Below are 26,715 nucleotides of genomic sequence, written 5' to 3'. Positions count from 1 at the left end.
TCAACTTTGTCTAACATAGTTTCACAGTAAATTGAGAAAATATCAATGTTTCCATATGGCAATGCTATCACTATGGAAAAATAGGCGATGCTGCCACATGGCCACGCTGTACCATAGTGGAATTGCAATAATGTATTTCCCCACTGGGATTTTTTGATTGCAGTTATTTATTTATTTGAAGTGTTTATTGTAGTATAGCTGTATTTATGTATAAATAACTAAATGATTTCTTCTTTTCATAAAATAAATACAGCAATATTTTACGGAAAGGGCAATAGGAAGAGTGCAGAGTTAGCCCTTTCATGTGATGAGAGTGAGATAGGGAATGATAGGGATTAAATGATGGGGATCTACTTATTTTTTGGTTTGCATGAGTTCCAAGTATAAATATATCAATTCCTAAAAGAAATGTGCATTTAAAAAGAAAATCATAATTTTATAGAAAAACTACATTTTTTGACCATTTTCCATTGTGGTACAGCGTTGCCATATAGCAACGTTTTCCTTAGTAGTGCGGAGAAAAGTAACAATTACCACTAGACAATCTGAATAACAAACGTTTGATTTGAATTATCACTGATTATCTGAATAATGACGTCAAACCCTATTGAATTTAAAATATATAGTGATTAGTTAAAATAAAATAAAAATCTGGCATTACATCTAAACAAAGGACTGATTAATAATAATTGCCATTTCTACATTTGCCTTGTTTTTTGTTGTTTTTCATAGAATACCCTCCTCGTTTAAAGGCACAGACCAAAAAGCCCTTTCATATTTCACAGACTAAAAATAAAAAACTACCATTTGAGGATTTTTACACTTAATTGGCAGACTTTTTACAAACTGACACTGCATTGAAGGTATACTGTAGGCCTACTACATTTGATCAGTTCATGCATGTTCAGTTCTGGGAATCAAGATTACTTTGTTAGCACCATTCTAGACTGTTAGAGCTTGGAAAACACGCATAAGTAGTGCTTTTCCACACTTCTTCTGTTTAAAGTGCTTTTTTAATGTTTACAAAAAAAAAAAAAAAAAAAAAAAAAAAAACACAATAGCCCTAATATTTACACACTGAAAAACCCAACAAGTTAACTCAACTCAAACCGATTGAGGAAACTGATTGCGGCAAACCATTTAAGTTTAAAAATAAATACATATGAGTATTGTGAACTTATATATATTGAGTCATCAATATTGAGTTGAGTTAACTTGTTGGGTTTTACAGTTGAATTCGGCATGAAACAGAAGTTGCGATAATCTTTTCTTCTGTATTGTCAGTGACACACTCATATTGTCTATTCTGTATTGTGACCACTAACTCAATTAAATTGAGTTTGTCCAATGAGTTATTTTTTTGAGTGCACCTGATTAACTGCTGGTTAACACAAGCCAATCAGCCAATCACATGGTAGCAACTTAATGCTTTTAGACATGTAGACATTATTAAGACGATCTGCAGAAGTTCAAACTGAGCATCAGAATGGGGAAGAAAGGTGATTTAAGTGACTTTGAATGTGGCATGATTGTTGGTGTCAGACGGGCTGGTGTGAGTATTTCAGAAACTGCAGATCTACTGGGATTTTCATGCACAGCCATCTATAGGGTTTACATATAATAATCTGAAAAAGAGAAAATATCCAGTGAGCAGCAGTTCTGTGATGAACATGTGATGAAAATGCCTTGTTGATGCCAGAGGAGAATGGCCAGACTGCTTTGAGCTGATTCAAAGGCAAAGTAATTTGTCAGGATTGTTGGTGCATTGTATTGAATCCATTAAAAAGTAGCCTACAATTAAAGGGTTTTAAAACTCCTCATTCCAGACAACCAGAGAGGAAAGGAAAATGCTGACACTCTTCCTCTGAAGTCTTCGAGTTCATCCAAATACACAGAGACACACCTTCAAGTTTACACTCATAATACGGACCCCCAGCGATACTTTGCTTCTTTCAGCTTATTGTGTACACAGTTTGTGATTATTAACTTTTGCTAAAACGTGTGCGTGTCAAGGTCACATTTATTTTTAAAAACTTACTAAAGCCAAAATCACATAACACACCTCCGACAGGAGAGATGGACTTGTTGCCTCTGTTTTCAAGACGTTTTTCGGGACGTTCACTGTCTCTACACCTTCACCGTTAAGAAGGACGACAGGACAGGAGTCACTCACTGCAGTCTTGTAATGATGTAACACGCTCTTAAAATCAGTTCTGCCACCTGTGCGCTTTTATATGGTGTCAGTGCGTGGAGCGCGTGACCGAGAGCAGAGCGCGCAGTCATTCGGAACTCTGACGGGATGTCAGCCGCTGCTCGTAGAAACTCGTCCAAAACCGGGAACGACGTGGGGTCCGATCCGGACAGAATTCGGACGATACGTAGAGAGCTGTCGAATGAGTACACACACAATGAACGGGATAGTATTATGGAGTCTTCATTTAAAGGTAGGGGCTTGAGCAGCACGACCGCCGTGATAGAGAATTAAACGAGAAAACCAAAACAAATTCTTAACAAATTTGTAATACATTCATATATTACATTCTTATATTGTATCATACATCCCCTGGATGTTTTTTAAAAAACTGTTTCTGCTTTAGTTTGGTTTAAAGCTGTTGCTTTCCAAGTGCTATTCAATGACTTCTAACTGTGGTGTTTCCTAAGGTGTTTCTTGACTCTCTCTCTCTCTCTCTCTCTCTCTCTCTCTCTCTCTCTCTCTCTCTCTCTCTTAAAATGCTTTAAACAAAACATGTTATCTCATGAATATTGTTTTAATTAGTAATCATCATTTCACTAATATTGTCTGTGTCCTTCATTTCATGCTCCATCCTGTTAGTCTTTTGTAAAATAGGCTATATACCTGTAACTAATCCAGGAAGTGACATCAGCATTTTTGGTGGGAAAGCAACAGCACAAACACAAAATTACCAAATTACTTTATAGATTACGTGATGTTTTGTGGTAATAAAACATCAAATATCATAATTGTCATTCATGTTACCTCCGTATCCCTAAAAAAGCCATTGGCTAACTAACATAAGTTATTTATTTCCATCCTGATAGTTTCCTGTATACATAATTAGGTTAAAATTTAAATGTAGACTTCACCACAGTATTTCTGAAAGCCAGATGTAGGCCGCTATATAAAAAAAAAAAATCCTTAACACGCTTATAGTGAATAAGGAACAGAAATGATCCACATCAAGATTAAGTTTGTGCAAATTTCTTTTCAGATTATAAAACGTCAAGAGGAAGTGTCAAAGGAACTTCAGGAGCTTCTGATGATAATATACCAACAGGTAACTCCACCTCTCCATATACAATATGGGGTTCCTTTTTAAAGGCACACTATGCAGTTTACCGTTTTTCTCAAACAGCGACCCCTAGAGTCGCAGTGGAGTACTTGTATTTAACGTTACTGTCGTAAATACCACTCACGCAGAGCCGTCTCTGCACTCTTCCGACCACGCTTTCTTCGTTTTCTTCGTCGACTCTGCCATGATTCACGTCTGAAATGCGTGCTAGTGTCTTCCATAGAGGCTGCTTCATATGTTTTTGATATATGTGACATCGGCGCTGTAAAGCAAGCCGTGATTCTCGCGAGATTTGGCGGGGCGCCACCTCTCAAACTTGCATTGCTGGTTTTGCCAGCGGTGTCCTCAACACTCAATCTAGTGTATGAGGTCAATAATATGATGATTCCAGTTATAAATCACACCCCCTTGGTAAGACAAAATCATAGGAGTTATTTTGTTGTGCACTGAGGGATTTATGAAGTAAATATGTTTCCATCATAGTTTATGCACGTCTTCTTATCGGATAAAAACATTATCCACCCCAATTGAGCACATACGATTTTATTTGTGCACATTTGCAGAATTTATGGATTTGTATGAATCTCTGCGTTTCCCAAGATATCCCAAGATTCACCTAAAATAGGTGGATGGCAACATACTGAACTGTTATGTGACAGGAATAGAGTACAAACACAAACGGCAATTGTTTTTGTGCTAAATTTAAAGTCCTTAAAGAAATACAATAAAATGTTTTTTTGTTACTTTAAATTGTTCACTTTATTCAAAACTGATTATTCTTTGTTCTTCAATAGCATTCTTGCATATATTTAGATTGTGTGGATCTTATTTCAGCAAATCAGTTCTCATTGTTACATCTATCCCCAGCTAGTGTCTCAACCTCAGTGTGTGGGGTAGGTTGTAACAACAGAACTCACATAACCTGTGATTGTGTTGTACATGTCCAAGTGTATATATGTAGCTGACAAATGTGGCTACCATGTATCAGATTTTGAGAGATCTAGCACAAACAACCACTGAGTTACCGATGCTCAAACAAAAGGTGTTACTTTCATCCCCGGTCTCCCCCTATAATTACTTTGCGACCACTAAAAAGTATGAATGTGTGTTTTGTGAATGTAATACAGATGTACTACTTTTGCCATGTAGTCATTGTCATGTGATCAGAGTCGGTTGCGTTGCTTCACTGCCATTCCCAAATTCTCTCCCTGTGGCCTCATGGGATGGTAAAGTGTCCATCGGATGCACACTTTTGAGTCTCGTTAGAAGTAGCAAGTCATCCGCAATCTTTTCGCCTATTCTGTTTTGGGAATACTGTTAATTCAGACATTCAACTCTTTCACACACTGTTATTCGCCTGCTAGTAGGGAAATATGCGATTGCCTGAGACATTCCTCAAAATAACTTTGTGTTTCACAGAAGAAAGGGTGGATAAATGATGACAGAATTTGAATTGTTTGGTGATCTATCAATTTAAATGAACTCTGGCCTGCTCTGGTGACACTCCAAAAAAAAAAAGTAACTTTTAGAGATCATACCTTGGACTTTAAAAAGCCCATTGACTGTCACTTATTAACCCTCTCCGTTAAACAGCAGTGAAACATCACATGACTATGGTAAAATTCAAATCTAAACTGTGGATTGAACCATGAATATTGCTCTAGAAATTAACGTTTTTTATTATAACTGACTATAGTATAACTACACCTGGAATTTACAGCAGTATAAAGGCCAGATTGGTTTATGTCGCCTTATATTAACTGACTATCCTCCTTACATCACCAGCTAAATCATTTGTCCATACACACTTACTAGAGCTGACTGAAATGTTTTCCATGTGGAGGCTGATCTGTTAGTGTTGGATGCAGTGGTAGATATAATGTTGCATGTTTCCTGTTGCAGTGTTGGCTATGCAGCTGGCTTTGGTGGAGGGGCCCGATGGACTTCCTGCCGATGAGGGCACACAGGAAGTGCTCTGCAGGAAACTTTGTGTGCTGGAAGCTGACCTCTCAGGGGTCAAGACCTTAATTTCTGTATGGGCATCCCTATTTGGAATACATCAAATTTTCAAAACCTTAAATAGATACATTTAACATACTGGTTTCCCTGTCTTGCAGGAACTGTCCGCTCACTTTGTATCCATCAACAGTGGGGAAAGGACTATATTTATCACTTTTAAAACCCTTGAAGAAATATGGAAGTTCAGCACATACCACAGAATGGGTCTGTTCTTATTTCAGTGTCTCGGATATACTGTTGCATCATACTGTTTTTATTAATAATGGGCAGTTGTTGTCCGTTCAAAGTTTGGAATTGAGATTTTTGAATGTCTTTTATGTTCTTGAAAGAAGTCTCTTATGCTTACCTAGGCTAATTTGATCCAAAAAAAATTGAAAACGTAATATTTTGAAATATTATTTCAAAATCTATTTTAAAATGTGATTTATTCCTGTGATACTCCCGATACTTTAGAAATCATTCCAAAAAATACTGATGACTCCAAACACTTGACCAGTAGTGGATAATAAAGCGAAATATCTCATGACGTACAACATTTGTAATTTCCACCAGGCTTCTTGGGTCAGTGTATGGAGAATCTTCTCATGGACCAGGAGTTCTGGTTAATCTCCCTTGATCAGCATTCAGGAATTGAGATCTCAATTAAAGAGGAGACACTAAATCTGATGTATAAAGGCTTTCTAATGCAAGAAGGTAATAAATATTGCTTATGAACACAATATTATGCTTAATATAAATGAGATTAAAGGGTTAGTTCACCCAAAAATGAAAATTCTGTCAGTAATTACTCACCCTCATGTTGTTCCAACCCCATAAGACTTTCGTTCATCTTCGGGACATAAATTAAGATATTTTTGATGAAATCTGAGAGCTGGATCACTCCTCCACAGGCTTATGGACACTATAACTTGCTGGCCCAGAAAATGTATTAAAGACATTGTTAATATAGTCCAAGTGACTCCAGTGGCTCAATCCTAAGTTTATAAAGCGACGAGAATACATTTTGTGCGCAAAAACAAACAAAAATATCGACTTTATTCCACTTTTCATTTCCTTCTCTCTGGGCCTCGAGTCTTTTCACGTAGTGTAATAGCGTAGCGCGTCTGTGTTGTACGTCGCCACGTAGGCTCACTATTGGCCGACGCTGGTCATGTGTGTGATGCGTGGTGACGTGCAACACAGACGCGCTACGCAGTTACACTACGTGAAAAGACTTGAGGCCCAGAGAGAAGGAAATGAAAAGTGGAATAAAGTCGTTATTTTTGTTTGTTTTTGCGCACAAAAAGTATTCTCGTCGCTTTATAAACTTAAGACTGAGCCACTGGAGTCACTTGGACTATATTAACGATGTCTTTAATACATTTTCTGGGCCAGCAAGTTATAGTGTCCATAGGCCTGTGGAGGAGTGATCCAGCTCTCATATTTCATCAAAAATATCTTAATTTGTGTTCCGAAGATGAATGAAAGTCTTACGGGGTTGGAACAACATGAGGGTGAGTAATTACTGACAGAATTTTCATTTTTGGGTGAACTAACCCTTTAAAGGTACCTTAGTATTTGATTACAGAAATGGATTGGCACATAGATGTATGAGTGAATTCCACTGTTACTTATAATAAAAATGTATTGTTTACTTTTGAGGGTCTTTCTTTGGATGCTGCACAGCAAATCAGATGTTTGATAGCTCTACGTCAGGTAGCGACCTTTATTTGGAGAAGGGGGATATCGCCCAGTTTGAGCCTCCATTCCTAGGGTCAGGGTGGTCAGTGCTTTCACTAGCAGATGGGTCTAGAGGAACCAAGCCAAAACCAGCTCTGGAGCCAGTCATACCCTTTCATGAGTACGTGTCACCTTCTGAATTTCATTTGAACTTACTGTCATAAAATCAACAGAGCACCCAGAAATAAGAATAATGAGTTTTCTTTACTTCCCAAGGTGGTTTCTAAAGTCCTGCCCAGAGACTGTATTAGTGGGTGGTGGAAAGGACTCTTGTGACCTTCCATTACAGATTGGTGAGAAAACGTTGAGATAATTTTACTTCATTTTGTATATACATTACCGTTCAAAATACTGGGGTCGGTGTGCTTTTGAAAGAAGTCTTTTATGCGCACCAAAGCTGCATTTATTTGATCATAAATACAGTAAAACACTTATATTGTGAAATTTATTGTTTTTTATTCCAGTGATGGCAAAGCTGAATTTTCAATGTTGAAAACAGTTGTGCTGCGTAATATTTTTGTGGAAACTGATATTTTTTTCAAGATTCTTTATTGAAGAGAAAGTTCAAAAGAACAGCCTTCATTTGAGACGTCTTGACTGTCACTTCTGATCAATTTAATGCATCTTTTCAGAATAATAGTATTCATTTCTTTTCATTTCGACAACTATCATAATAAATATATAAGATACTAAAGAAAGATAACTAAAAACTAAATTGCATATGATGTACAAGATTGGCAACTGAAAGTATTGAGGTTGGACATAAAATTAACAATATCACAAAATTGCATGGAACATGAAAATGCGACTGAGATTTACAAACAGCAACCTTATTTCCTACACATATACACATTACGTTTGTCACTTGCAATCCTTGAGGATTAAGAATAGCATAATTGTATAAGAATAGAAAGTAGAGCAAGAAATAATAATGATTAGAAAATGATAGAGGATAAAAAATCCGAAGGCTCTACTCAGAGATTTATTCATGTAGAAGGTTTATATGTTACAGTCTATAACTCAATGGGATTTTTGAGACTTAAAACTGTAGATATTTTCTTTTAGTAATTAATTTTTTTCAGAATGCGGCTTTGTCATCATCCCAGTCCACTTTACTACAATTGTAACGATATCTCTCACAGCAGTAGGCGTCTGTGAGACCACAGAGGAGTATGATGCCGAAGTGCCAGATGAACTGAGTTTCCAGGCTGGTGAACGCATCATCATCCTGGGCCTGCTGGTGGCCTGTTTTGAATGGTTTATGGGAAAATCTGAGAAAACTGGGGATATTGGACTTGTCAAAACCAACCTGGTCAAAGCAACCGGTTCATTTTGTGAGTAAGTGCTTGAGTGATTTTATGAATATTTTAAGAAGTTTGTTTTCTGTCTGACTTCGCAGTTTGGTTACACTTTATTTTCCAACTAACAAGTCAACTAACTCATTAAGCTGCATTATATAAGCTAACACTTTTATTGTGATGCTCCCCCAATAAACATTCTACTGACTAAGTTACTTTTCAACTACGTCAACTTATTCTACTAACCCAAACCCTAAAACTTAACAGTCTACTAATACTCTGAGAGTTAGTTGACATGTAGAATGTCTAAAATGTAACAGTTTAACTCATGATAACTTCATCTTGTTCTTATATCATAGATCACCTGACATATTCTTGAAAGACGAGGACAGACAAATTATTTCCTTGGATCAGGACAAAATTAAAGAGGAGACTATTTCTTTATTGAAGAAAATATGCCAGAGTGATGTTGGCACAAACTACAAACTTGGTAAGGCTCACAGGTTTTTGAATCTTAACATTTATAAATTAAGTTTTATTTGCTTTTACCGCAGTATCTGCTCTCTGATAAACATTTGTCAAGGAAAAAAAGGATGGCATTCCAAAGAGACCACAGAGGTAGAATTACAGGCACAAACAAAGCAACTATGACAACACAAAACACGTCTAAACTAAAGTCTTGTAAATATCCTGGTCGTAAGCTTTTCTTTTGTGTGGTGTAAACAGAACCTAAACCACCTCTATTGTTCCACCTTTGGGAAACAAGAACTAAAGATTAGGAAGCTAATATATCACTGTAAGAACTAGTGACCTATACAATAAAATGCCAAAACAAGCAACCAACACCATCAGTATTCATTGTAAATGAAAAATAGTAGTCTTGACATGGTGGATGTATTAAAAAGCTCAAAAATCAGTGCAGCTGCTCGTCCAGGGAAGAATTCGTGGCGCCCTGAGACCAGAAATCACATTTCTGGAAATGCAGTTGTTCTCCCTAATATAAAGAGAGATGAGCAGTTCATGATTCTGTTGTTTTGCTGTAATATTCAACCAATTTGATCAAAATGATGGTTTATTACCAACTACATTAACCAGAAGTCTAAATGCTATTGCATATTACAGTGGTTCCCAACCCTGGTCCTGGGGTAACCCCAACACTGCACATTTTTAATGTCTCTCTTATCTGACACACTCTTTTATCTGACCAGAGTTAGGAACCACAGGCATGAGATTCAAGCTGCTCACTGGAGGTCGCATTTGTAGGCCACATATGTCATTGCAACTGCCTCATTTCAGTAAAGAAACCATTACATGCAAAGTAATTTCATTAAGAAATTACAACTATTTATGCTTCACAAAAAATTATAAAGCAAACAAATGTTTAGAACAGACTGAAGTCTCAGGTTAGTTAATGCATTAACTAACATTAACAATGAGCAATAGCTAAATTTGTTACAGAAGTTATTATTCTTTGTTAACGTTAGTTAATAAAAATAAAAACATTGTTAGTTCAGACATGTTACAGTAGCTCATGTCCATTAAAAAAATAGTTACTTTGATTTTAATAATGTGTTATTAAATGTTGAAATTAAGATTAATAAATGCTTTAGAGGTATTTTTCATTGTCCGTTTATGTTAACTAATTCATTAACTGATGTTAACTAATGGAGCCTTATTGTAAAGTGTTACCGAAGAATAATAAAGAATCGGAACATTTTCGATCAATATCTAGAGCATGTTGTAGACTAATCCAGATTAAAATGTAAAAAAAATTGCAAATAAAAAGCCTATTAAGTCTTTAAGTATTTGGTGCTGTGATGAACACCATTGCGAATACAAAAATCTGAAAGGCTGTTTGAAACATTGCTTCTCATCCATGTTGGGCTTTTTTGCGCACATGCCTCTTAGATGGAGCTTACAGCTGTGTGGTGCATTTTACCCAGTTGATGGGAAAAGTATTCTTAAAATGCAGTAATTCATTATTTATTAATATTTATTTATTGATATTTTGAAGTGCCCACAATAACATTATTGTACACGCTCATTATCGTGATATGCATCTATGCAAAAGCAGCAGCCCTTCTGGCGCACACAGCGTCCGAATTTGCTGAATTTCCATTCACTCCCTCAAGTGAACTATATTAGTGGACTAACGTAAGGAATACTGAATGAGGGTATAGGGGGTGAATTCGCACAACCCTGGTCTTCAGGATTACTTGAAACAGGCATATTTACATAAAGTTATAGGCAGGTGACTTTGTTCAAGGTTGGAGCTAAACTTTGCAGATAGTGATTTGAGAACCCCTGCTCACTGACCTGTCCTGAGGAAGCGATTTGGACACATCCCTGACAAAAGATGGCGCTGCGGTTGCATGTATGTCCACTTCTGTAAGACGCAGACATGATCAGATGTTAAAGTTTGTAATTACATCATACAAACAAATCGTTGCATATTTTGTGCCATCAAAAATCTTTGCGAAGTTCTTTTGATTAAAGATTAAGAGGGCATGTGAATTAAAAAAAATAAAGATGTGCACGGATAAATCAATTACAATAAATACGGCAATAGTCCATAAAAAAAAGAAGAAGTAGTGTCAATTTTGATTTCATGGTGACTTTAACTCAGGATATGGGTCAGAGTCTTACCTTCATCCCAGTCTTCATCACACACGGGGGCAGTCCAGGTGCTCACTGGGATTTGAAACTTGCTATCAGTCTTCTCACTGGCCCCTTTTAGCATTGCAAAGGAGACTGAGATCAGTTCAGTGTACAACTGAATGTCAGATTCATTATGCATGGGGTGTGTCTGCAGGAGTCCAAAATTATGAAGCTGAAATGGTAAAACAGATCTTACCGTAGGTCTCCCTAACAGAGCATCGGTCCACACAGGTTAGGATGTGATGGGACAGCTCATCTTTTCTCATCAAGTGGCGTGCATTGAATGGACATGTCCATAATTCACTGATCAATTCAGGGTGATTCTACAAATAATATTAAGATCACAAACATCTATCAGTGAATGGCTGTTTCTGATTTGAAGTCCATCAAAGTGCATCCATCCATGATAAAAGTGCACAGCTCCGGGGGGTTAATAAAGGCCTTCTGAAGTGAAGCGATGTGTTTGTGTAAGAAAAATATCCATATTTAAAACTTTGACTAAAATAACTAGCAGACGGCCGTACGCATCGATTTATGGCGAAAGAGTAACACTTGACCTGACGCACAACATAATGACGAACGCAGATGAGCAGAGAATAGAGCAAAACAAAAACAGGTAACGAATTAGAAGTCTAAAATGACCATTTTTAAAGAGAAAGGCCGGAGGAGCTTGAGTTTGTTGCCCAGCCATGTTTGCTTGAACGAGAGGCGTCAAAGCTTACGCTACTCCTACGTCACACATCGTCAAGTGTTACTCTTTTGACGTAAATCGACGCGTACGGCCGTCTGCCGGAAACTAGTTATTTTAGTCGATAAAGTTTTAAATATGGATATTTTTCTTACACGAACGCATCGCTTCGCTTCAGAAGGCCTTTATTAACCCCCCGGAGCTGTGCACTTTTATCATGGATAGATGCACTTTGATGGACTTCAAAACAGAAACGGTCATTCACTGCCATTATAAAGCTTGGAAAAGCCAGGACATTTTTTCGATTTTACAAGTCCGATTGTATTCGTCTGAAAGAAGAATGTCATATACACCTAGGATTGCTTGAGGGTGAATAAATCATGTGGTAATTTTCATTTTTGGGTGAAATATCCCTTTAAAGTCATCTTGTGATCCCCTTGGACATTTGCTAGCTGAGTTAGCGGTGTTAAACAGATGCAAGAAATAAACAATAACAGGTTAGTTTATTAGGCTACATTGAAATCATCGTTGTTAGATTTTAAATAGTTTTTTATATATTTTTTTAATTAACTTAAATTTCTTACCTATGTTAAAAATTAAAAGTATACGGATTATAAAAATACACATCAAACCTACACCTAAAATGGTCTAATATCTTATTGCTGAACATTGTGGAGATTAGAGTTTGGCTGTAACGTTACTGTAATGATTGTGGAGGTTTCTGCACACACACCTTCCTGCATTTGATGAGGTGATAGGGGAACCGGCAGGCCCGGATAAGATGATTTGGGTCATAGGGGCACAACAGCAGTTTGTCAGGGTTACAGAAATCTATGAAACAGGTAAAAATGAAGGCAATTGTAAATGAATGCAAACAGATGTGTCACGGTGTGTTCGTGCGCATGTTATTGGCGCTTCATCTGCCGCGTGTCGTGTCTGCTCTGCGGTTTTACCTTGAGGTTCTTCCCATCGTGGAGCTGAAACAATCATCCCAGACTCGCTGCCTGCCTTCTTCTTGTGTGCCTTCGACATCTCTGCCACACTGTCCAGCTGTTTTCAAAGCTAAAACACAACGTCATTATCACTAAAAGCAGACGCATAAAGGATGTCGCGTCCCACGGGGCTCATTGAAACAAAACTTTTGTACCCGTAGTGAGAAAATAATACTTTAGATTTTTCTTTTAAACCTTGTTGGTGGTTCATATTCACATATAAATTACACACAGAATCCATACAGCCAGATTCACAACAGATTTGAACTTACAAAGATGTGTCGTTTTCTTCAGCCGTGCAATCAGTTCTAGAAGCTAAACACCTGAAGTGTTTAATTCAGCCACTTGAGGCGCTAAAGAGTAACGAAATGAAGTACCGTGACAGGAAATATGGCTTTAAATACCATTTAAATGTCCATTTCTCTCTTGATCTGTCTAACAAATGTTTGCTTTACATATTACAGATCTGGCGAAAGAAATTTCGGGACCAGTTCAAAGTAAGTCCATCCATCCGTTTCTTTTTTTTTTAATTAAAGGGATAGTTCATAATTTTGTCATCATTTACTCACCCTCATGTTGTTCCAAATCTATTTGAGTTTCTTTCTTCTGTTGAATACAAAAGAAGATATTTTTAAGACCAGAGTTGACTTCCATTGATTTTTTTTCCCTACTATGGAAGTCAATGGGTGCCGTCAACTCTCTGGTTACCAAACTTCTTTAAAAATCTTCTTTTGCGTTCAACAGAAGAAACTCATACAGGTTTGAAACAACTTGAGGGTGAGTACATGATAACATTTTCAGTTTTGGGTGAACTATCCCTTAAATATGGGCTTAACAAAATAATGATCTGTTTGTTTAATTTTATTAAAAAATATATTTATTGTTTTATTCTTTGTCTTCAGACAAGACTCAAGAAGTGAACAATCTAAAACAGAAAGTCAACCACATTTTGAGTGAGGTCGATGAGACTCAAAGAAAGGACGATTCATCAGTCAGCATCAAGCACCAGATAGAGATAGAAACTAATGATACAGAGGAATCCCAGGAAACCCCCCGTTTTTCTGTCTGCTCCGAGCAGGACAGCACCAGTCCAGATGGACATCACGCTCTCCTCTCATTTTTGAGCAGTCGTGACCACCAGCCTGTGTTCATGCTCCTGTACAGCGCTTACCCAGAATTCCTCATCTCACATTTCGAGGGTCACTCTGATGAGGAGGATATAGTGGCGTATTTAGGCGTAGCCCGAGAATTGGCACGAAAGAAGCACGTCTGGTGGGCGCAGAGCCGAATCTGTTTTCTTCTCGGACAGCTTTGTGCAGGGAGGTCAAAGTTCTCTCAAGCTCGGGTTTATTATGAAGAAGCCTTGAATGTACCCAGGGATTGTTTCACAGACATGTTTCTGCTTTCCGCCATTTACTCCAACCTGGCACTCATCTACCTAACACAGAAGAACCATGACAAATTTTTCATTTTGTCAGAGCGCTTGTCTGCTTTGTTGATGGCTGTCCCTGATTGTTTGTTTGGCTGTGAGGACCCTGAGGTATTGAAGTATGTACTAAAAAAGGCCATCCTGGCCAAGAATCAGCCTGCCGAGGCCCGAGCCTGCTTCATCCTGGCAAAGCTCCACCTGAAGCTTAAAGACAGCATGAGTGCAATCCCGTTCATCGAGAGGCTTTTGATCCTTGCTGACGACGTTCCTGAAGCATGTGATGAGACAGTGAGCCATGTTTTCCTGGTGTTAGCGCGACTCTACAGCGACCAGAGTCTGCCACATTTGGCTGAAAGCTGCGCACGGCGAGCATCACTTCAGGTCAGTGCTACTTGATAGTGTTTTCAGAGAGGACTCTAAATATATATGATTGAATGAATGAATATATATATATATATATATATATATATATATATATATATATATATATATATATATATATATATATATATATATATATATATAATTACATTAAATTAAATCCAAAGCTAATTAATTAATAATTAAATAAAAGTTTATTCAATTGAAAAATGAATTTAAATAAAAAATAAGTAGGTAAAAAAATCGAATTAAATTAAATACATTCATTTGTGCATTTATCCTATCACGGGTAGGAGCCATCGTGTCACAGAGAAAAATTAATTTAAATTTAAAAATTAATAAAAATTAATTTAAATAAAAAATAACAAATTATTACATTTTATTTAATTAAATTAAATAATTAAACAAATGTTGATTAATACAATTATTAAAGTTTTTTTAATAAATTAACATTTAATTTGAAAATTAATAAAAAAAGTAAATAATAAATTAATAATACAATTCATTGATTTGTGCATTAATCCATTCTCTCACACGTAGAAGGCACTGTTTCACAGTGTAAATTAAAACTGAATAAAAAAGAATTTAATATAAATATAAAAAAACAATGTAATACATTTGAATTAAATTGAATTAAATAGTTAATTAATTAATACAACAAAAAGTGAATTCAATTAATCAAATTAAATAAACTGACTTGTGCATTTATCCATTCTCTTTCGCAGGTAGGAGCCACCGCTTCACACTGTCTTTGTGGTGTCTCTCTGTTGATGGAAAACGCATCAGAGCTGTATGGGGTGGACATCCCAACACAAGTGGCTCCATACCTGACCCGTGCCGCTGCTTTAGTGTCCCCCGGCCAGGAGCCTGCGCTGGGTCATGTCCACGCTCTGTGTTTGTCCTGGCTCTTCCATAGACACAGCATGCCCGAGAGAGCTGTTCGCTACATGCTAACCGTCCTCGACCACAGCAGCATGTCCGGCGTTGGCCAGTCAGACACTACTGCTGCTCTCATTTGGATGGCGTGGCTTTACATCTGCAACCAGCAACCCGGCACCGCTCTGGAAGTGCTGGATGCTGTCCTGTCATCACTCCCAGAGCACTGTACAACACAACTGGAAGGTGTGGTTTACAACATGCGGGCCATTTCATACAGACATTCAGCGGACATCCGACAGGCAGCTGAGAGTTACCGGGCTGCAATCGAGATATGCGAGGAGTTTGAGGACAGACACAACTGGGCCATAGCGTTGGCCAACTGTGGATTCATGTGTTTGCAAATCAAGGCAAAAAGATTGGCAGGAGAATACCTCACTCAATCAGTGGAGCTGTTCTCAGAGCTTGAGGATGAAGGGCATGAACTCAGTTTCATTTCAGTGCTTCTTGAGTTAGGGACACACCTTATTTCCCAGGGAAAACATGAGAATGGGAAGATCTACTACGAATGGGCCCTGCTGACCGCCATGTACATCGATCACATGGATAGTAAGTGTTCATCATGGCTGTATTAGTGGAAGTGAAACCTAAGGACATCTAGAACATCTTGATGTAAGAATTTCTCCATAGTGAGACATTAGAGTTGAATTTCTGTTTCTGATGGTACAGTATTTAAAGTCAACATGAAATCACAACCTACTTTATTTACTTTCTTAAAGCAATAGGCTAGATTACCCAGAAAATTCTATAATCATTTACACACCTAAATCACACACATTACACACATTCATTAATCTTCACAGCACAAATGAAGATGTTTTTAATGAAACCTAAAAGACTTGAGAGAGAAAGTCCATTCCATCTAAACTTTGATGCTTCAAAAAGTTCATAAAGACTTTGTAAATATAATCCATATGATTCAAAGCAAGCACGTTTGAGCTGCTGTTTGCCATATCCACCTTATTCCTACGCCCCATGATGCTTTGCGTGAATTATGGGTGTAACTTCCGTTAAGCGGTAAACAATCATTGAAACGCTCGCTCTATGAACGCAGTACGTAAAAAAAAAAAAAGTGTCACAATGAGATGACATTATTCTACTCACCCTTCAACCATTGAACATTAAAAGGAAATTTAAAAGTGTAAAAGCATCAACAAGGTATTTCAACAGATCAAATAACCCCAAAAGTGCGAGTCTTTGGTTAATCACTGTAGTAATATATATCTGTATTTTGTAACTTATGTTGCCTTAATCAAAAATGTTCATTAACTTCAGCATTACGTGATACTATTTCAAAGTGATTTCCGTCATTTTGACTGATAATAAATTGCATTTACCTGTGAAAACAAACCTGGAAAGAGATGTGAGGATTTGAGGAGAATAATGAGAGATTCTTCGTGCATTCCAGTGAATTATTAATGGAATATATAATTGTAAATTAAGTTTGGGAGAACAGACCACAAATGTGCAGTATATGTTGTCCTTTTTCATACTTTTACAGCTGATTGCAAAGGGAAAAAATAAATTAATCACGAGGAAAATAAAGCAGCGACTGAAATAGTTCTTGCCATAGATATTCTTGTTATAACATGTCACGTTAAAATACCAAGTATAACGTTATTTTCATGATGTCTGAAAATAAATCATGAAGGAAAATTGACAGCTCATCCAGTCAAACTGACGGATCAGCTTTATTTGTAGGGCAACCTTATGATTTGAAATGATTCGTTTCAGCCTTTTTGAATGGAAGTTCCCCGAACCGGAAGTGCCACCCATAATTCAAAACGCAGTAAGGTCGTCAGGAATAAGGTGGATATGATGTGCTTAATGTAGTATGTACGTTGATCAGTGTTTATTCAGTATGTGAGTAAAAACCTAAATTAAATCAGTTAATCATATAAAGTTATTGTGTCTCTTGGATTAAAGTCTTGGATTATGTTTGCTAGATTCATATGAATTATATTTTTCATACATTTATTTTACCAACTTTTTGAAGAGTCAGTGTTTTGATGTTATGGACTTTCAATAGAGGGACAGAAATCTCTCAGGTTTAATTAAAATAATCTTCATTTGTTTTTTTAAAGCGACATGTGAAGGCTGAGTATGGTAACCAATATTTGTAATTTGTCCTCTGCATTTAACCCATCCAAGTTAGTACACACACATTAGGAGTAGTGAGTACACACACACTGCAGACCTCTGAACCAATAGGCAGCCATTTTGCTGTGGCGCCCGATTGGGGATTAGGTGCTTTGCTCAAGGGCACCTCAGTCATTTCCTGCCGGTATTGAGAATCGAACATGCAACCTTCGGGTTACCAGTCTGACTCTCTAATCATTAGGCCACAACTTGCCCCCATTACGCCATGACTGACTGCCCGCCCGAAGAACAATGAAAGTCTTAAGCTATGGTCACACTAGAGTTTGAGCATGCAAAATTTCTTCGGACATTGCAGTGGTCGTGAAATGATGTCATACTCTGCAGCGTCGTTTTTATAAACATGAATTCAACATATAACAAATAGTAATACATTCAAAATGTAACAATCTACAATCTACTTGACTTTACTGCAAAAATATAGTTCTTTTAATTCAGCCAAGAGGTCCCGCCATGACATACTACTGGTCTACTGGTCACATATCTTCATGTGATTCGAATTCACAGGTCAGAGTTCACCAAACTTGAACTTTGGAATGAAGTGAAATGCAAAACGTTTCGCATGAGCTTGCGTTTCTGGTCTGACGCATTCATATACTAATGAATGGAAGTCAAAACAAAAACAAAAGAACAAGAACAAAAACTGTAGTGTGACCGCCCCTTTATGGGTTGGAACGACATAAGGGTGTGTAATTGATGACAGAATTTAAATTTTTGGGTAAACTACAGTAACCCTTTAATACTCATTCCCATTGTTATTGTGCATGATACATCTGTGCACATTATTCTGAATAAAACTTGCTCCGGCTCTCATTTACATTACATTTACATTTAATCATTTAGCAGACGCTTTTATCCAAAGCGACTTACAAATGAGGAGAGCAATAGAAGCTGTTAAACTAACAATAGGACAACAATATGTAAGAGTTATGACCCTTCCCAGTTTAGTCTAACGCAGTAATAGCCCTTCCCCTCCAACCACCTGGATTCATTACATGCCTAATTTTCATGATCCAATCAGTTTCACAAGGATAAAATAAATTCCCACAAATTTTAGTATTGTATATACTATAGGTTTGGGATGGTCTATTATCAGGTTTTGGTGCCTGAAAAGGCAAGTTTTTGAAAACATTTTCAAAGTGCAAGTTTTTGAAAATGATACCATTATTGTCTCTGTGTAAACTACGAAAATGTGAAAACTGTGACATCATGCACATGCATATCACATATTGTCTATAGGCGTGTAGTTTTTTTTTTTACAAAGTGTAAGCCCGGCCCAATGGAGGCATCCGGTCAGCGTTTATTTGCCTTGAAGAACCACCCTCCTTTGCGTGCAAGTTATCTCTAAAAACGTTATTACCTTTTGTTTGACATCTTTGGGAATGAGACCTTTGCACCAGTCGCACTAAGACATTTCAAATGATACCAAACATGTGTAATACTGTATGATAATTATTCACATTTAAACCATATAGATTTTTGGGTGAATTTCAGGTGATCTCAACATGATAGAAAGAGGGAACTAGGGAATGGGGGGGGGGGTGGTAAAGGGAAATAGATGTAGATAAGGATTGCTTAGGTGAGACTTGCGTCTCGAATGGTGGTGCTAGTTTCACAAGAGAGAGTTCAAATGTTAATTTCCAGAAAGGTCCTTTGTCTTCTCAGGGAGTGGTCGTTCTTCAAGTAGACTGCCCGGCATTTTCTAATTTCTCAAGTCTTACAAAAGTGTATTGTATACTAGAATTTTTGGATGGTATATTATCAGGTTTGCTGGTCACCAGACTTATACCTTCATGCCTCAAAATTATATTCTTATTTACTTGACAACAGGCCAGCTGCAAGCCACACGTCACCTGTGTCAGCTATACGAAGAGGTGTGTCCAGACGAAGCCCAGTGTATCATCTACAACAAGCACCAGCTGGACCTTCTCCGGTGGATAGGAGACAAGAGCTTAGAGGGAGAGATACTGGAGAAGATCAGCCAGCTGTACCTGAACCTGGCCACCGAGAAGTGAGACCTGCCCATGACAACATTTAAGAAAGATTGACAGTAATTGCAATATGATGAAGGGATAGTTCATGTAAAATTGAAAATTCAGTCATAATTTATTTAACTTCATGTCAATCCATTGGCTTTCTTTCTTCTGTGGAACAAATTTTTTTTATGTCATCACAATGAAAGTCAATGGTCACCAAAACTGGTTACCAACATTCTTCAAAATATCTTCTTTTGTGTTCTGCAGAAGAAAGAATACAGGTTTGGAATGACATGAGGGTGTGTATGATGAAATTATTTTAAGTTTTGGGTTTTTAAGTTTTAAGTAACTCTCATTTTAATGTTTACATTTTTCAAATATAATAAAGTGGTGGTTTAGCCCTAAGTTCTTTCAGTAATAATGAGTTGCCGGCAGTAAGAAATCACATATTATTAAAAAGACTGCAGACAGCCTTGCTAAAATTCTTGGTCATGTCGTCTCACAGATCCAACAGAGCTGCTTTAGATTACACCAAGCAGAGCCTGGGCATCTTCATCGACTTGGGCAGGAAACGTAAGGAGGCTCATGCCTGGCTACAGTCAGGGAAGATTTACCACATCCTCCAACAGACGGAGCTAGTGGACCTCTACGTGCAGGTGACTGACAACTGCCTTCATTCAGCGCTCCTTCCCTGCATTCTTTGGAGTTACTGTGATTGGAACTACTGTAGTTAGTGGGGGCGAACACATATTGAACATAAACTCAATTTCAGAATCTAAATCAAATTTAAATAGGATTAAGTGTATACATCTTTCTATACATCTATACATTGTCTGTATGTATTGTCTGACAGTCTTACAAAAAGGTTAAGAGATATAATGGTGACAACACAAATACTACCAAGCACCCAGAATACAACTCAAGAGTGTGCAGACAGAACAGTGCCATTTTAATATGATTTATGATTGTAGTATTATTCATATTTTGAACTTTTATTTTTTTATATTTTCAGTTTTAATTAGTTTTTGTTTTGTTTTTGCTTGCCATTTTGTCAAATTAGTTTTTGTTGAATATTTCTATTTAGCTTGAATTTACTTTTATTTCAGTTTTAGATTTAGTCATTTTAATACTTTAACAAACTGAATTATTTTATAAGACAATGTTTTCTTCGAGTTTGTTTTAACAACATTTATATTTTATTTCGTTTTATGTTAAGTTAACAATAACAACACAGGTGCAGAGCTTTGGCTACTTGAAGAGGCTAAAATATTTTGATTTGTTTAGCATTTTTGGTCTCTATATAATTCCCATACTTCTATTTTTACTTACTATTTTGTTTTGTTTTTTTTCCATAATTTTTATGACTTAAATGTGGACTGTGTGTGTACCTACTTAACTATATTTTGAGGACAAATTTGTTCCAAGAGGTGACCAAAACCTGACAAAATGTAAAGAAAAAAAAACTTATATAAATTTGGTATAAAAATAAAGTAATAAAAGTTTTTTTTTAAAAAATGTGTTAAAGATGGGTAGGTTTAGGGGTAGGGTTAGAGTAAGGGGAGACAATATACAGTTTGTACAGTATAAAAACCATTACGTGTGTGTGTGTGTGTGTGTGTGTGTGTGTGTGTGTGTGTGTGTGTGTGTGTGTGTGTGTGTGTGTGTGTGTGTGTGTGTGAGAGAGAGAGAGCAATTTGACTTCATGCCATCTCAGAGTTCCATTTCCTATGATAATGGTAACTGGGAAAATTGCTTGACCTTCCTCAATGTATCAGGTAGCCCAGGACATAGCCTTGAGCACAGGAGACACACTCTTCGCCCTGGAGATGTTGGAGGCAGCAGGGGATGTTTTCTTCAACAGTTCACAGGACAGAGAGAAAGCCATCTGTTTTTACAGGGTAGGTCATGCACACATTGTTGAGGAAGAGGGAGGTCTTTCGCACTGTGTTGTTATTGCACTCTGTGAATGTCAGGTCCCTGTAATTTCCTTTTACTTTATTGCAGTATTTTTTTATTAGAAAACATTCATCACAATCATAATCCTTCACTGTGTTTATGCTAAGAATGTGTATCTGTTTTTAAGGACCGAGCCCTTCCCATCGCAGTGAAGACGAGCAGTGTGCGCTCTCAGCTTCGGCTGTGTAACAAGCTTTCAGAGCTTCTTCTGCAGCTGGGACAGTGTTCAGAGGCCATTGAGTTCACTCAAACTGCATTAGACATTAGCGTGAGTCTGGGTAAGTGAACATGTCTGCTCTGCACAACCTTTTTTTTTTAAATGATGAATACTTTTATTCAGGATGATTGTGGCTTCCTGCCTGTCTGTTTTTGAGAATACAGCCCACATGGTAACCCAGACAGCAACATAGTGTCGGCCCAGATCCGGCCCACATCTGGGCCGTGTGGAATCCATAGCCGCGTTTCCACTGTCGGGCCAGTGCGAGCCAGGGCTTTAAACGGGCAGTGCCGGGCTAATCCAGTAGCACCGGGCCCAAAATCTGCTGCGTTTCCACTGTCGGGCCAGAAGCTCCACAGCGCTTCACTAAAACACGCCCGTTACACGCCTCTCTGGAACAACGTCACACTAACCCATCATTTCACCAACAAATGGAAGTTTTATCAGAAAACAAATCAGAAAGAAATCACTGGAAACAGCGTGATCGCAAAACAAACATGATAAAAGCGACCATTTGCTGGCATTTTCGTTTACTTGAATATTTAAAACCCAAGAATCTATGTTTTACCACATATTTACAATAAAAAGTGATACATTGACCAAAATAAATACATTTGTGTCAAAATTGCACATTAGTCACACAGAAATATTTATTCAGTCGAGGCTGTTTCTGTTTATTTAGTAGTTACTGGACATATTTACATCATATTTAGAAAGAATGAAAATTTCTACAAATATGCCACCAAAAAGTGAACCTGAGAAGCTTTATATTTTATATACTACTTTACTACAGTTATATTTTCAGTCAGAGAAACAGAGGAAGCACCCAAAAAGAAAGTTGCTTTATTTTATGATAGTCCTGTATAAAGAGACGAGACATAGGCTACTGACAGATAAAATAAAAACAGGATTGTGATAGCCTTTATGATTTGTCTGATTTCTTCAAGCGTTCGTATTTACTATTTAATTATGTTTTTATTAATAAAGTTCGGGAGGAGCATGTTCAGATAATTAACACGAGTGGAGAGCACTCAGCAATCAACGATAAGAGGTGTGTATATATATACTCACCACAATTCGTTGACAGTTTAGCAGCATCCCTCCACCACCCCTTCTCCACACTTCTAGTCCTAACCACTTACATACGGGGGGAGTACTCTGGGTTCAGGCCGAACTCCGAGCTCGGAGCCCTCCCCTCGGACAGCACGCCAAATACGCATTAAACTTTACTCCCTTTAATTGTATGTAAGTGTGAACTCGTGAACTATGGTAATGGTTAGCGTGTCTTATATACGGTGATCAGAATCCACATCAGATCACAAACAGAAGGCATTCAAACATGAAAGTGAGTTTTGAGGTAAATTATTTTTAAAGTCTTTAATGCTGACAGAATCATCCGGCGCTGCCGTCTCCCGACTCAGGTAAACCCCGCCTCTGTTCGTAACCACTCCTCTAGCCTGAGCTGGCCCGCTTTGGACCAAGGTATTCGACGGGCCAGAAAACCCTGGCCATTGGCCCCGAGTAAGCCCCGATCAAGCCCCGGAAGTGACAGTGGAAACGCGATTGGCCCTGGCACGCACTAGCACGCCCGGCTCTGGCCTGACAGTGGAAACGCGGCTGTACCAGATGTGGCCCGGATCTGGGCCAACTCATGTTGCTGTCTGAGAAACTCATGTTCACAACAGTTAACAGCCGAAAACCTTTAGGAGAGACAAATAACAGCCTTTTTCGTTCGTCTGTGTATTTTCTTACAGCTGACCATTTAAATGAACGCGTGGCATTCCATCGCCTCGCCACGTTGTACCATTGTGTGGGTCAGTTTGAAATGGCAGAGCACCACTTTCTGAAAGCCCTGTCCCTGTGTCCCTCACCCCTGCAGTATGACGAGGAAGCCCTGTACTATGTCAGGGTTTACCAAACACTTGGAGACATCATCTTCTATGATGTAAAGGTAAGCTATGGACATCTGCCATTGGTTTGATAAAGTTAGTCCCGATCCAAAACTCACGGCATTTCCTGAAGAACGACGTAACTCGCTACTTAACTAGTCACGACTGTTTCCTGAAAGCGTGGGAACTTTTTCGCACAGCCGTCGTTTGAGCCACGTTGGTTAGAAGTGTTGTTAGTGATGTCACGCAGGTGGTGAATGCTGACTACTGCTGATTCATCAGTACAGGATCAAATTATTGTCAGATTGTTGCTGTAAATAATGAATGCAATAAATGAGGAATACATTTTCTGTTGTTTTGCTTTATTTACAGATGTTGAATTATATCACGTTTCCTCTTATGTCATACTATGACGACCTCAGCATACTGCACTTATTCTTTGCACAAATTAAAAGAAGTATGCTGTTTGCAATGTTCGTTGGAACTATAGTTTCGGGAAACACTGAATTGTTGAACTTCAAACAAGCAGTGAAATATTTTGAAACCAGAATAGAGTAACAGTATTTACACTTTTCTGGGAAATCAGTGTACTTAGTTACTTATTTAGTAGCTTACTTCATTGTCTCTACAGGTTGGAACAGGAGATAGTTTTTAAAAACAACACACATTACTTTAATTCCAGATTTGCAGTAAATCTGAAATAAACCAGAAGATGGCAGTCTAAGTACATACTGAATAAATGATTTTTTTATTCACACCTCATTCACAGCCACTGGAAGTAGAGAATATAAGTGTACTCATATTCAGAATGCAAATATATTTTTTTTAAATACATAAAGCACATTGTATATCCAGGCATTTCATCAGCTAAGGACAAAATCTCATTCAGTATGACAATAATAATAACAACAACAACAATAAATAATAATAGTAATAATAATTATTATTAGTAGTATTATTATATTAATTATTATTATTATTATTCAAAATAATGTTTTTTATTCTATTTGAATAAAATTAAATAAATCAATAAAGAAATATATTACCCTTGCATTAATATATGTACTGTAAAATAAAATAAAAAAACAAGTAATTAATGAACAGTATATTTACAGAACAACAGCTAAATTAAAAACTTCTTAAATACTAATATTTCTGGATATTTTAATTTCTTTGCTTTCAAATGTTTTCACAATTTTGGTGGAAAGCCTTTTGACGTTTAGGTTTCGCTTTTGTTGACAAAAGATTTATAAATGATTCTCATTACAAATTTGGTTAGATGGTTGTCCTAAGTTGTGTTTTCAAATGCGCATTATAAACACCCCAAAAAAATTTTACTGCAGACTGAGCTGCTCTGAGACACTGAAAACACCAGGTCGTGAGCTGCTCACATGTAAATGAACACAGTGCTGCGCTTCAATCCGAACCGTTCTATAAATACTCGCCAACGCTTCTGGCACTTAGCAAGTTTTCATTTTGACACAGCTGCTAGATGCAGAGATGCATGGAATTTAAATGTTTTTGAAAATGCAGCTTTTATTTTTTTTAATTCCTCAGATATATACAATTCACATGGGTCATATTTCAGTACTTCACTGTAGAACCTTCTCTCTCTCTGAATCCCAGGACCCATTTGACGCCGCTGGCTATTATCACTTGGCCCTGGCTGCTGCTATGGATCTGGGCAACAAGAGATCTCAGCTAGAGCTGTGCACTCGATTGGCCACCATCTACCACAACTTTCTCATGGACCGCGAACTCTCGCTGTTCTTCTACCAGCGAGCTCGTGCTTTCGCTAATGACCTCCACATTCGCCGTATCAACCTGGCTCCAGACTACAGTTTCAAGACCACAGCCCAGTACAAAAACACAATAACTGGGGCAACAAGATAGAACTGGACTCTGATGGGATATGACACTTCCACTGCATGTTTTGATTTGACTTGTGTGTGAATTTTCTCTGTTTACTTTTATTCGCCGGATGTTATGTGTATTAGTTGATTTATTTATGGAATGTCTGACTCATATAACATGATTTGTCCAGCAAGTGTTTACTGGAGTGTAAGCAATGTAACCTTCGGGCACTGTTTGGTTTGCATTAATTCTTAAATGTTTTGGGACTAAAAAGACTTTTACGTGGTCTACTTGGCACGAAATCCCATGATGGAAAACCCTTTTTTTTTTTCTTGTTCTCAAAAATTTATAATGATGATAATCTGAAGATTTTATTGTGCCTGATTTTCAATTCTTTAAAAATGGTATTATGTTTGGTGGACGTGATGTCAGTGAACACGTTTTTACCTCAACAAAGTTCTGTTTGTACTTGTAAAGAACAGGCGTAAAGGCGTGTAGTTTTAAATAATCATGGTCATGCCTGGTGAAATACATGAGTTGGTTCAAACCCTCCCAGTTCAGTGAAAACAAACCCACTGGGCACTGGCACTGTAGGGCCTAGTGCCTTGGCGGAATTCAAATGTATGTGCCAAAAAGCAGCCTGATCTCTTATCGTGCAATTTAAACGCGAAAATGAGTTTTTACGTGCATATGATACGTACGCAGTTACGCGTGCATATGATACGCACTTTATTGCGTGTAATACGCACCCCACACCACTAATCCTAACCAAACGTAGTACACACGTGTAACACACGTAGGCCTACCCCACACCACTACTAAACCTACCCATGCCTATCATATGCACGTAAAAACTCATTTTCGCGTATAAATTGCACGATAAATACAATGCGTGCTAGAAACGCATTTAGAGTGACTGGGTTGCAAAAAGAGACCATGTTGGCACTGATCATCAATAAAATTTGATTTAACACTGAATTTAATTGCTTACCAATATGAAGTTGCAAGCTTTCTTTGAATGGCAAACCTTGAGTACAAGTGAGCCCTTTTGTTTTGTTTTTTATCCTAAAAATAAATATTTTTATAGCTACTCATTCCGGATCAATTAAGAATGACAATCAGGGGACTAAGTACACTGGATTTGGCACGAGTAAACTGAGATGATGATGATGTTTTTAATTCATGATCTTTACAGTCCTTTGTGGGAAAATACTTACTCTTTACTTTTAAAAAGA

General features: G+C 37.5%; 2 protein-coding genes across 3 annotated transcripts; one reads left to right on the top strand and one right to left on the bottom strand.

The window, feature by feature from the left end:
* Positions 1-2,299: 2,299 nt before the first annotated feature.
* sh3tc1 (SH3 domain and tetratricopeptide repeats 1) lies at positions 2,300-25,789 on the top strand (the record flags this gene model as incomplete). Its single annotated transcript, XM_081350888.1, has 18 exons — positions 2,300-2,444; positions 3,231-3,296; positions 5,214-5,344; positions 5,429-5,534; positions 5,883-6,023; positions 6,972-7,170; positions 7,266-7,342; positions 8,192-8,387; positions 8,707-8,837; positions 13,150-13,182; positions 13,588-14,495; positions 15,221-15,980; positions 19,419-19,599; positions 20,070-20,220; positions 21,340-21,462; positions 21,648-21,798; positions 23,492-23,688; positions 25,253-25,789. 18 exons carry the CDS (start codon positions 2,300-2,302, stop codon positions 25,517-25,519), a joined length of 3,963 nt encoding a protein of 1,320 aa, XP_081207014.1. The 3' UTR covers positions 25,520-25,789.
* Positions 8,751-13,200, bottom strand: LOC308681748 (gametocyte-specific factor 1). 2 transcript variants are annotated; one of them, XM_081350856.1, is made up of 7 exons: positions 12,958-13,200; positions 12,647-12,755; positions 12,427-12,524; positions 11,202-11,328; positions 10,994-11,077; positions 10,664-10,733; positions 8,751-9,341 (listed from the first exon to the last, which is right to left on the bottom strand). In XM_081350856.1, the coding sequence occupies exons 2-7, from the start codon at positions 12,723-12,725 to the stop codon at positions 9,254-9,256; spliced, it is 546 nt and encodes a 181-aa protein (XP_081206982.1). In that variant the 5' UTR covers positions 12,726-12,755; positions 12,958-13,200; the 3' UTR covers positions 8,751-9,253. The 2 variants fall into 2 exon arrangements, with proteins under 2 accessions (XP_081206982.1, XP_081206983.1); XM_081350857.1 differs by lacking the exon at positions 11,202-11,328 and having other exon boundaries at positions 8,771-9,341; positions 10,994-11,177; positions 12,958-13,004.
* Positions 25,790-26,715: the final 926 nt, after the last annotated feature.

The sequence above is a fragment of the Scardinius erythrophthalmus genome (assembly GCF_964197995.2).
Source record: "Scardinius erythrophthalmus genome assembly, chromosome: 2".
NCBI classification, from domain to species: domain Eukaryota; kingdom Metazoa; phylum Chordata; class Actinopteri; order Cypriniformes; family Leuciscidae; genus Scardinius; species Scardinius erythrophthalmus.
The sequence above is the reverse complement of the archived record's forward strand: the minus strand, read 5'-3'. Positions and strand labels throughout refer to the sequence as shown.

Excerpts from the sequence above, each read along its gene's own strand:
- LOC308681748 (XM_081350856.1), bottom strand. The coding sequence starts at position 12,725 with ATGTCGAAGGCACACAAGAAGAAGGCAGGCAGCGAGTCTGGGATGATT. Across the intron at positions 12,525-12,646 it reads ACGATGGGAAGAACCTCAAG|ATTTCTGTAACCCTGACAAA; the intron begins GTAAAACCGCAG and ends CCTGTTTCATAG. Across the intron at positions 11,078-11,201 it reads CTCTGTTAGGGAGACCTACG|GGGCCAGTGAGAAGACTGAT; the intron begins GTAAGATCTGTT and ends CAATGCTAAAAG.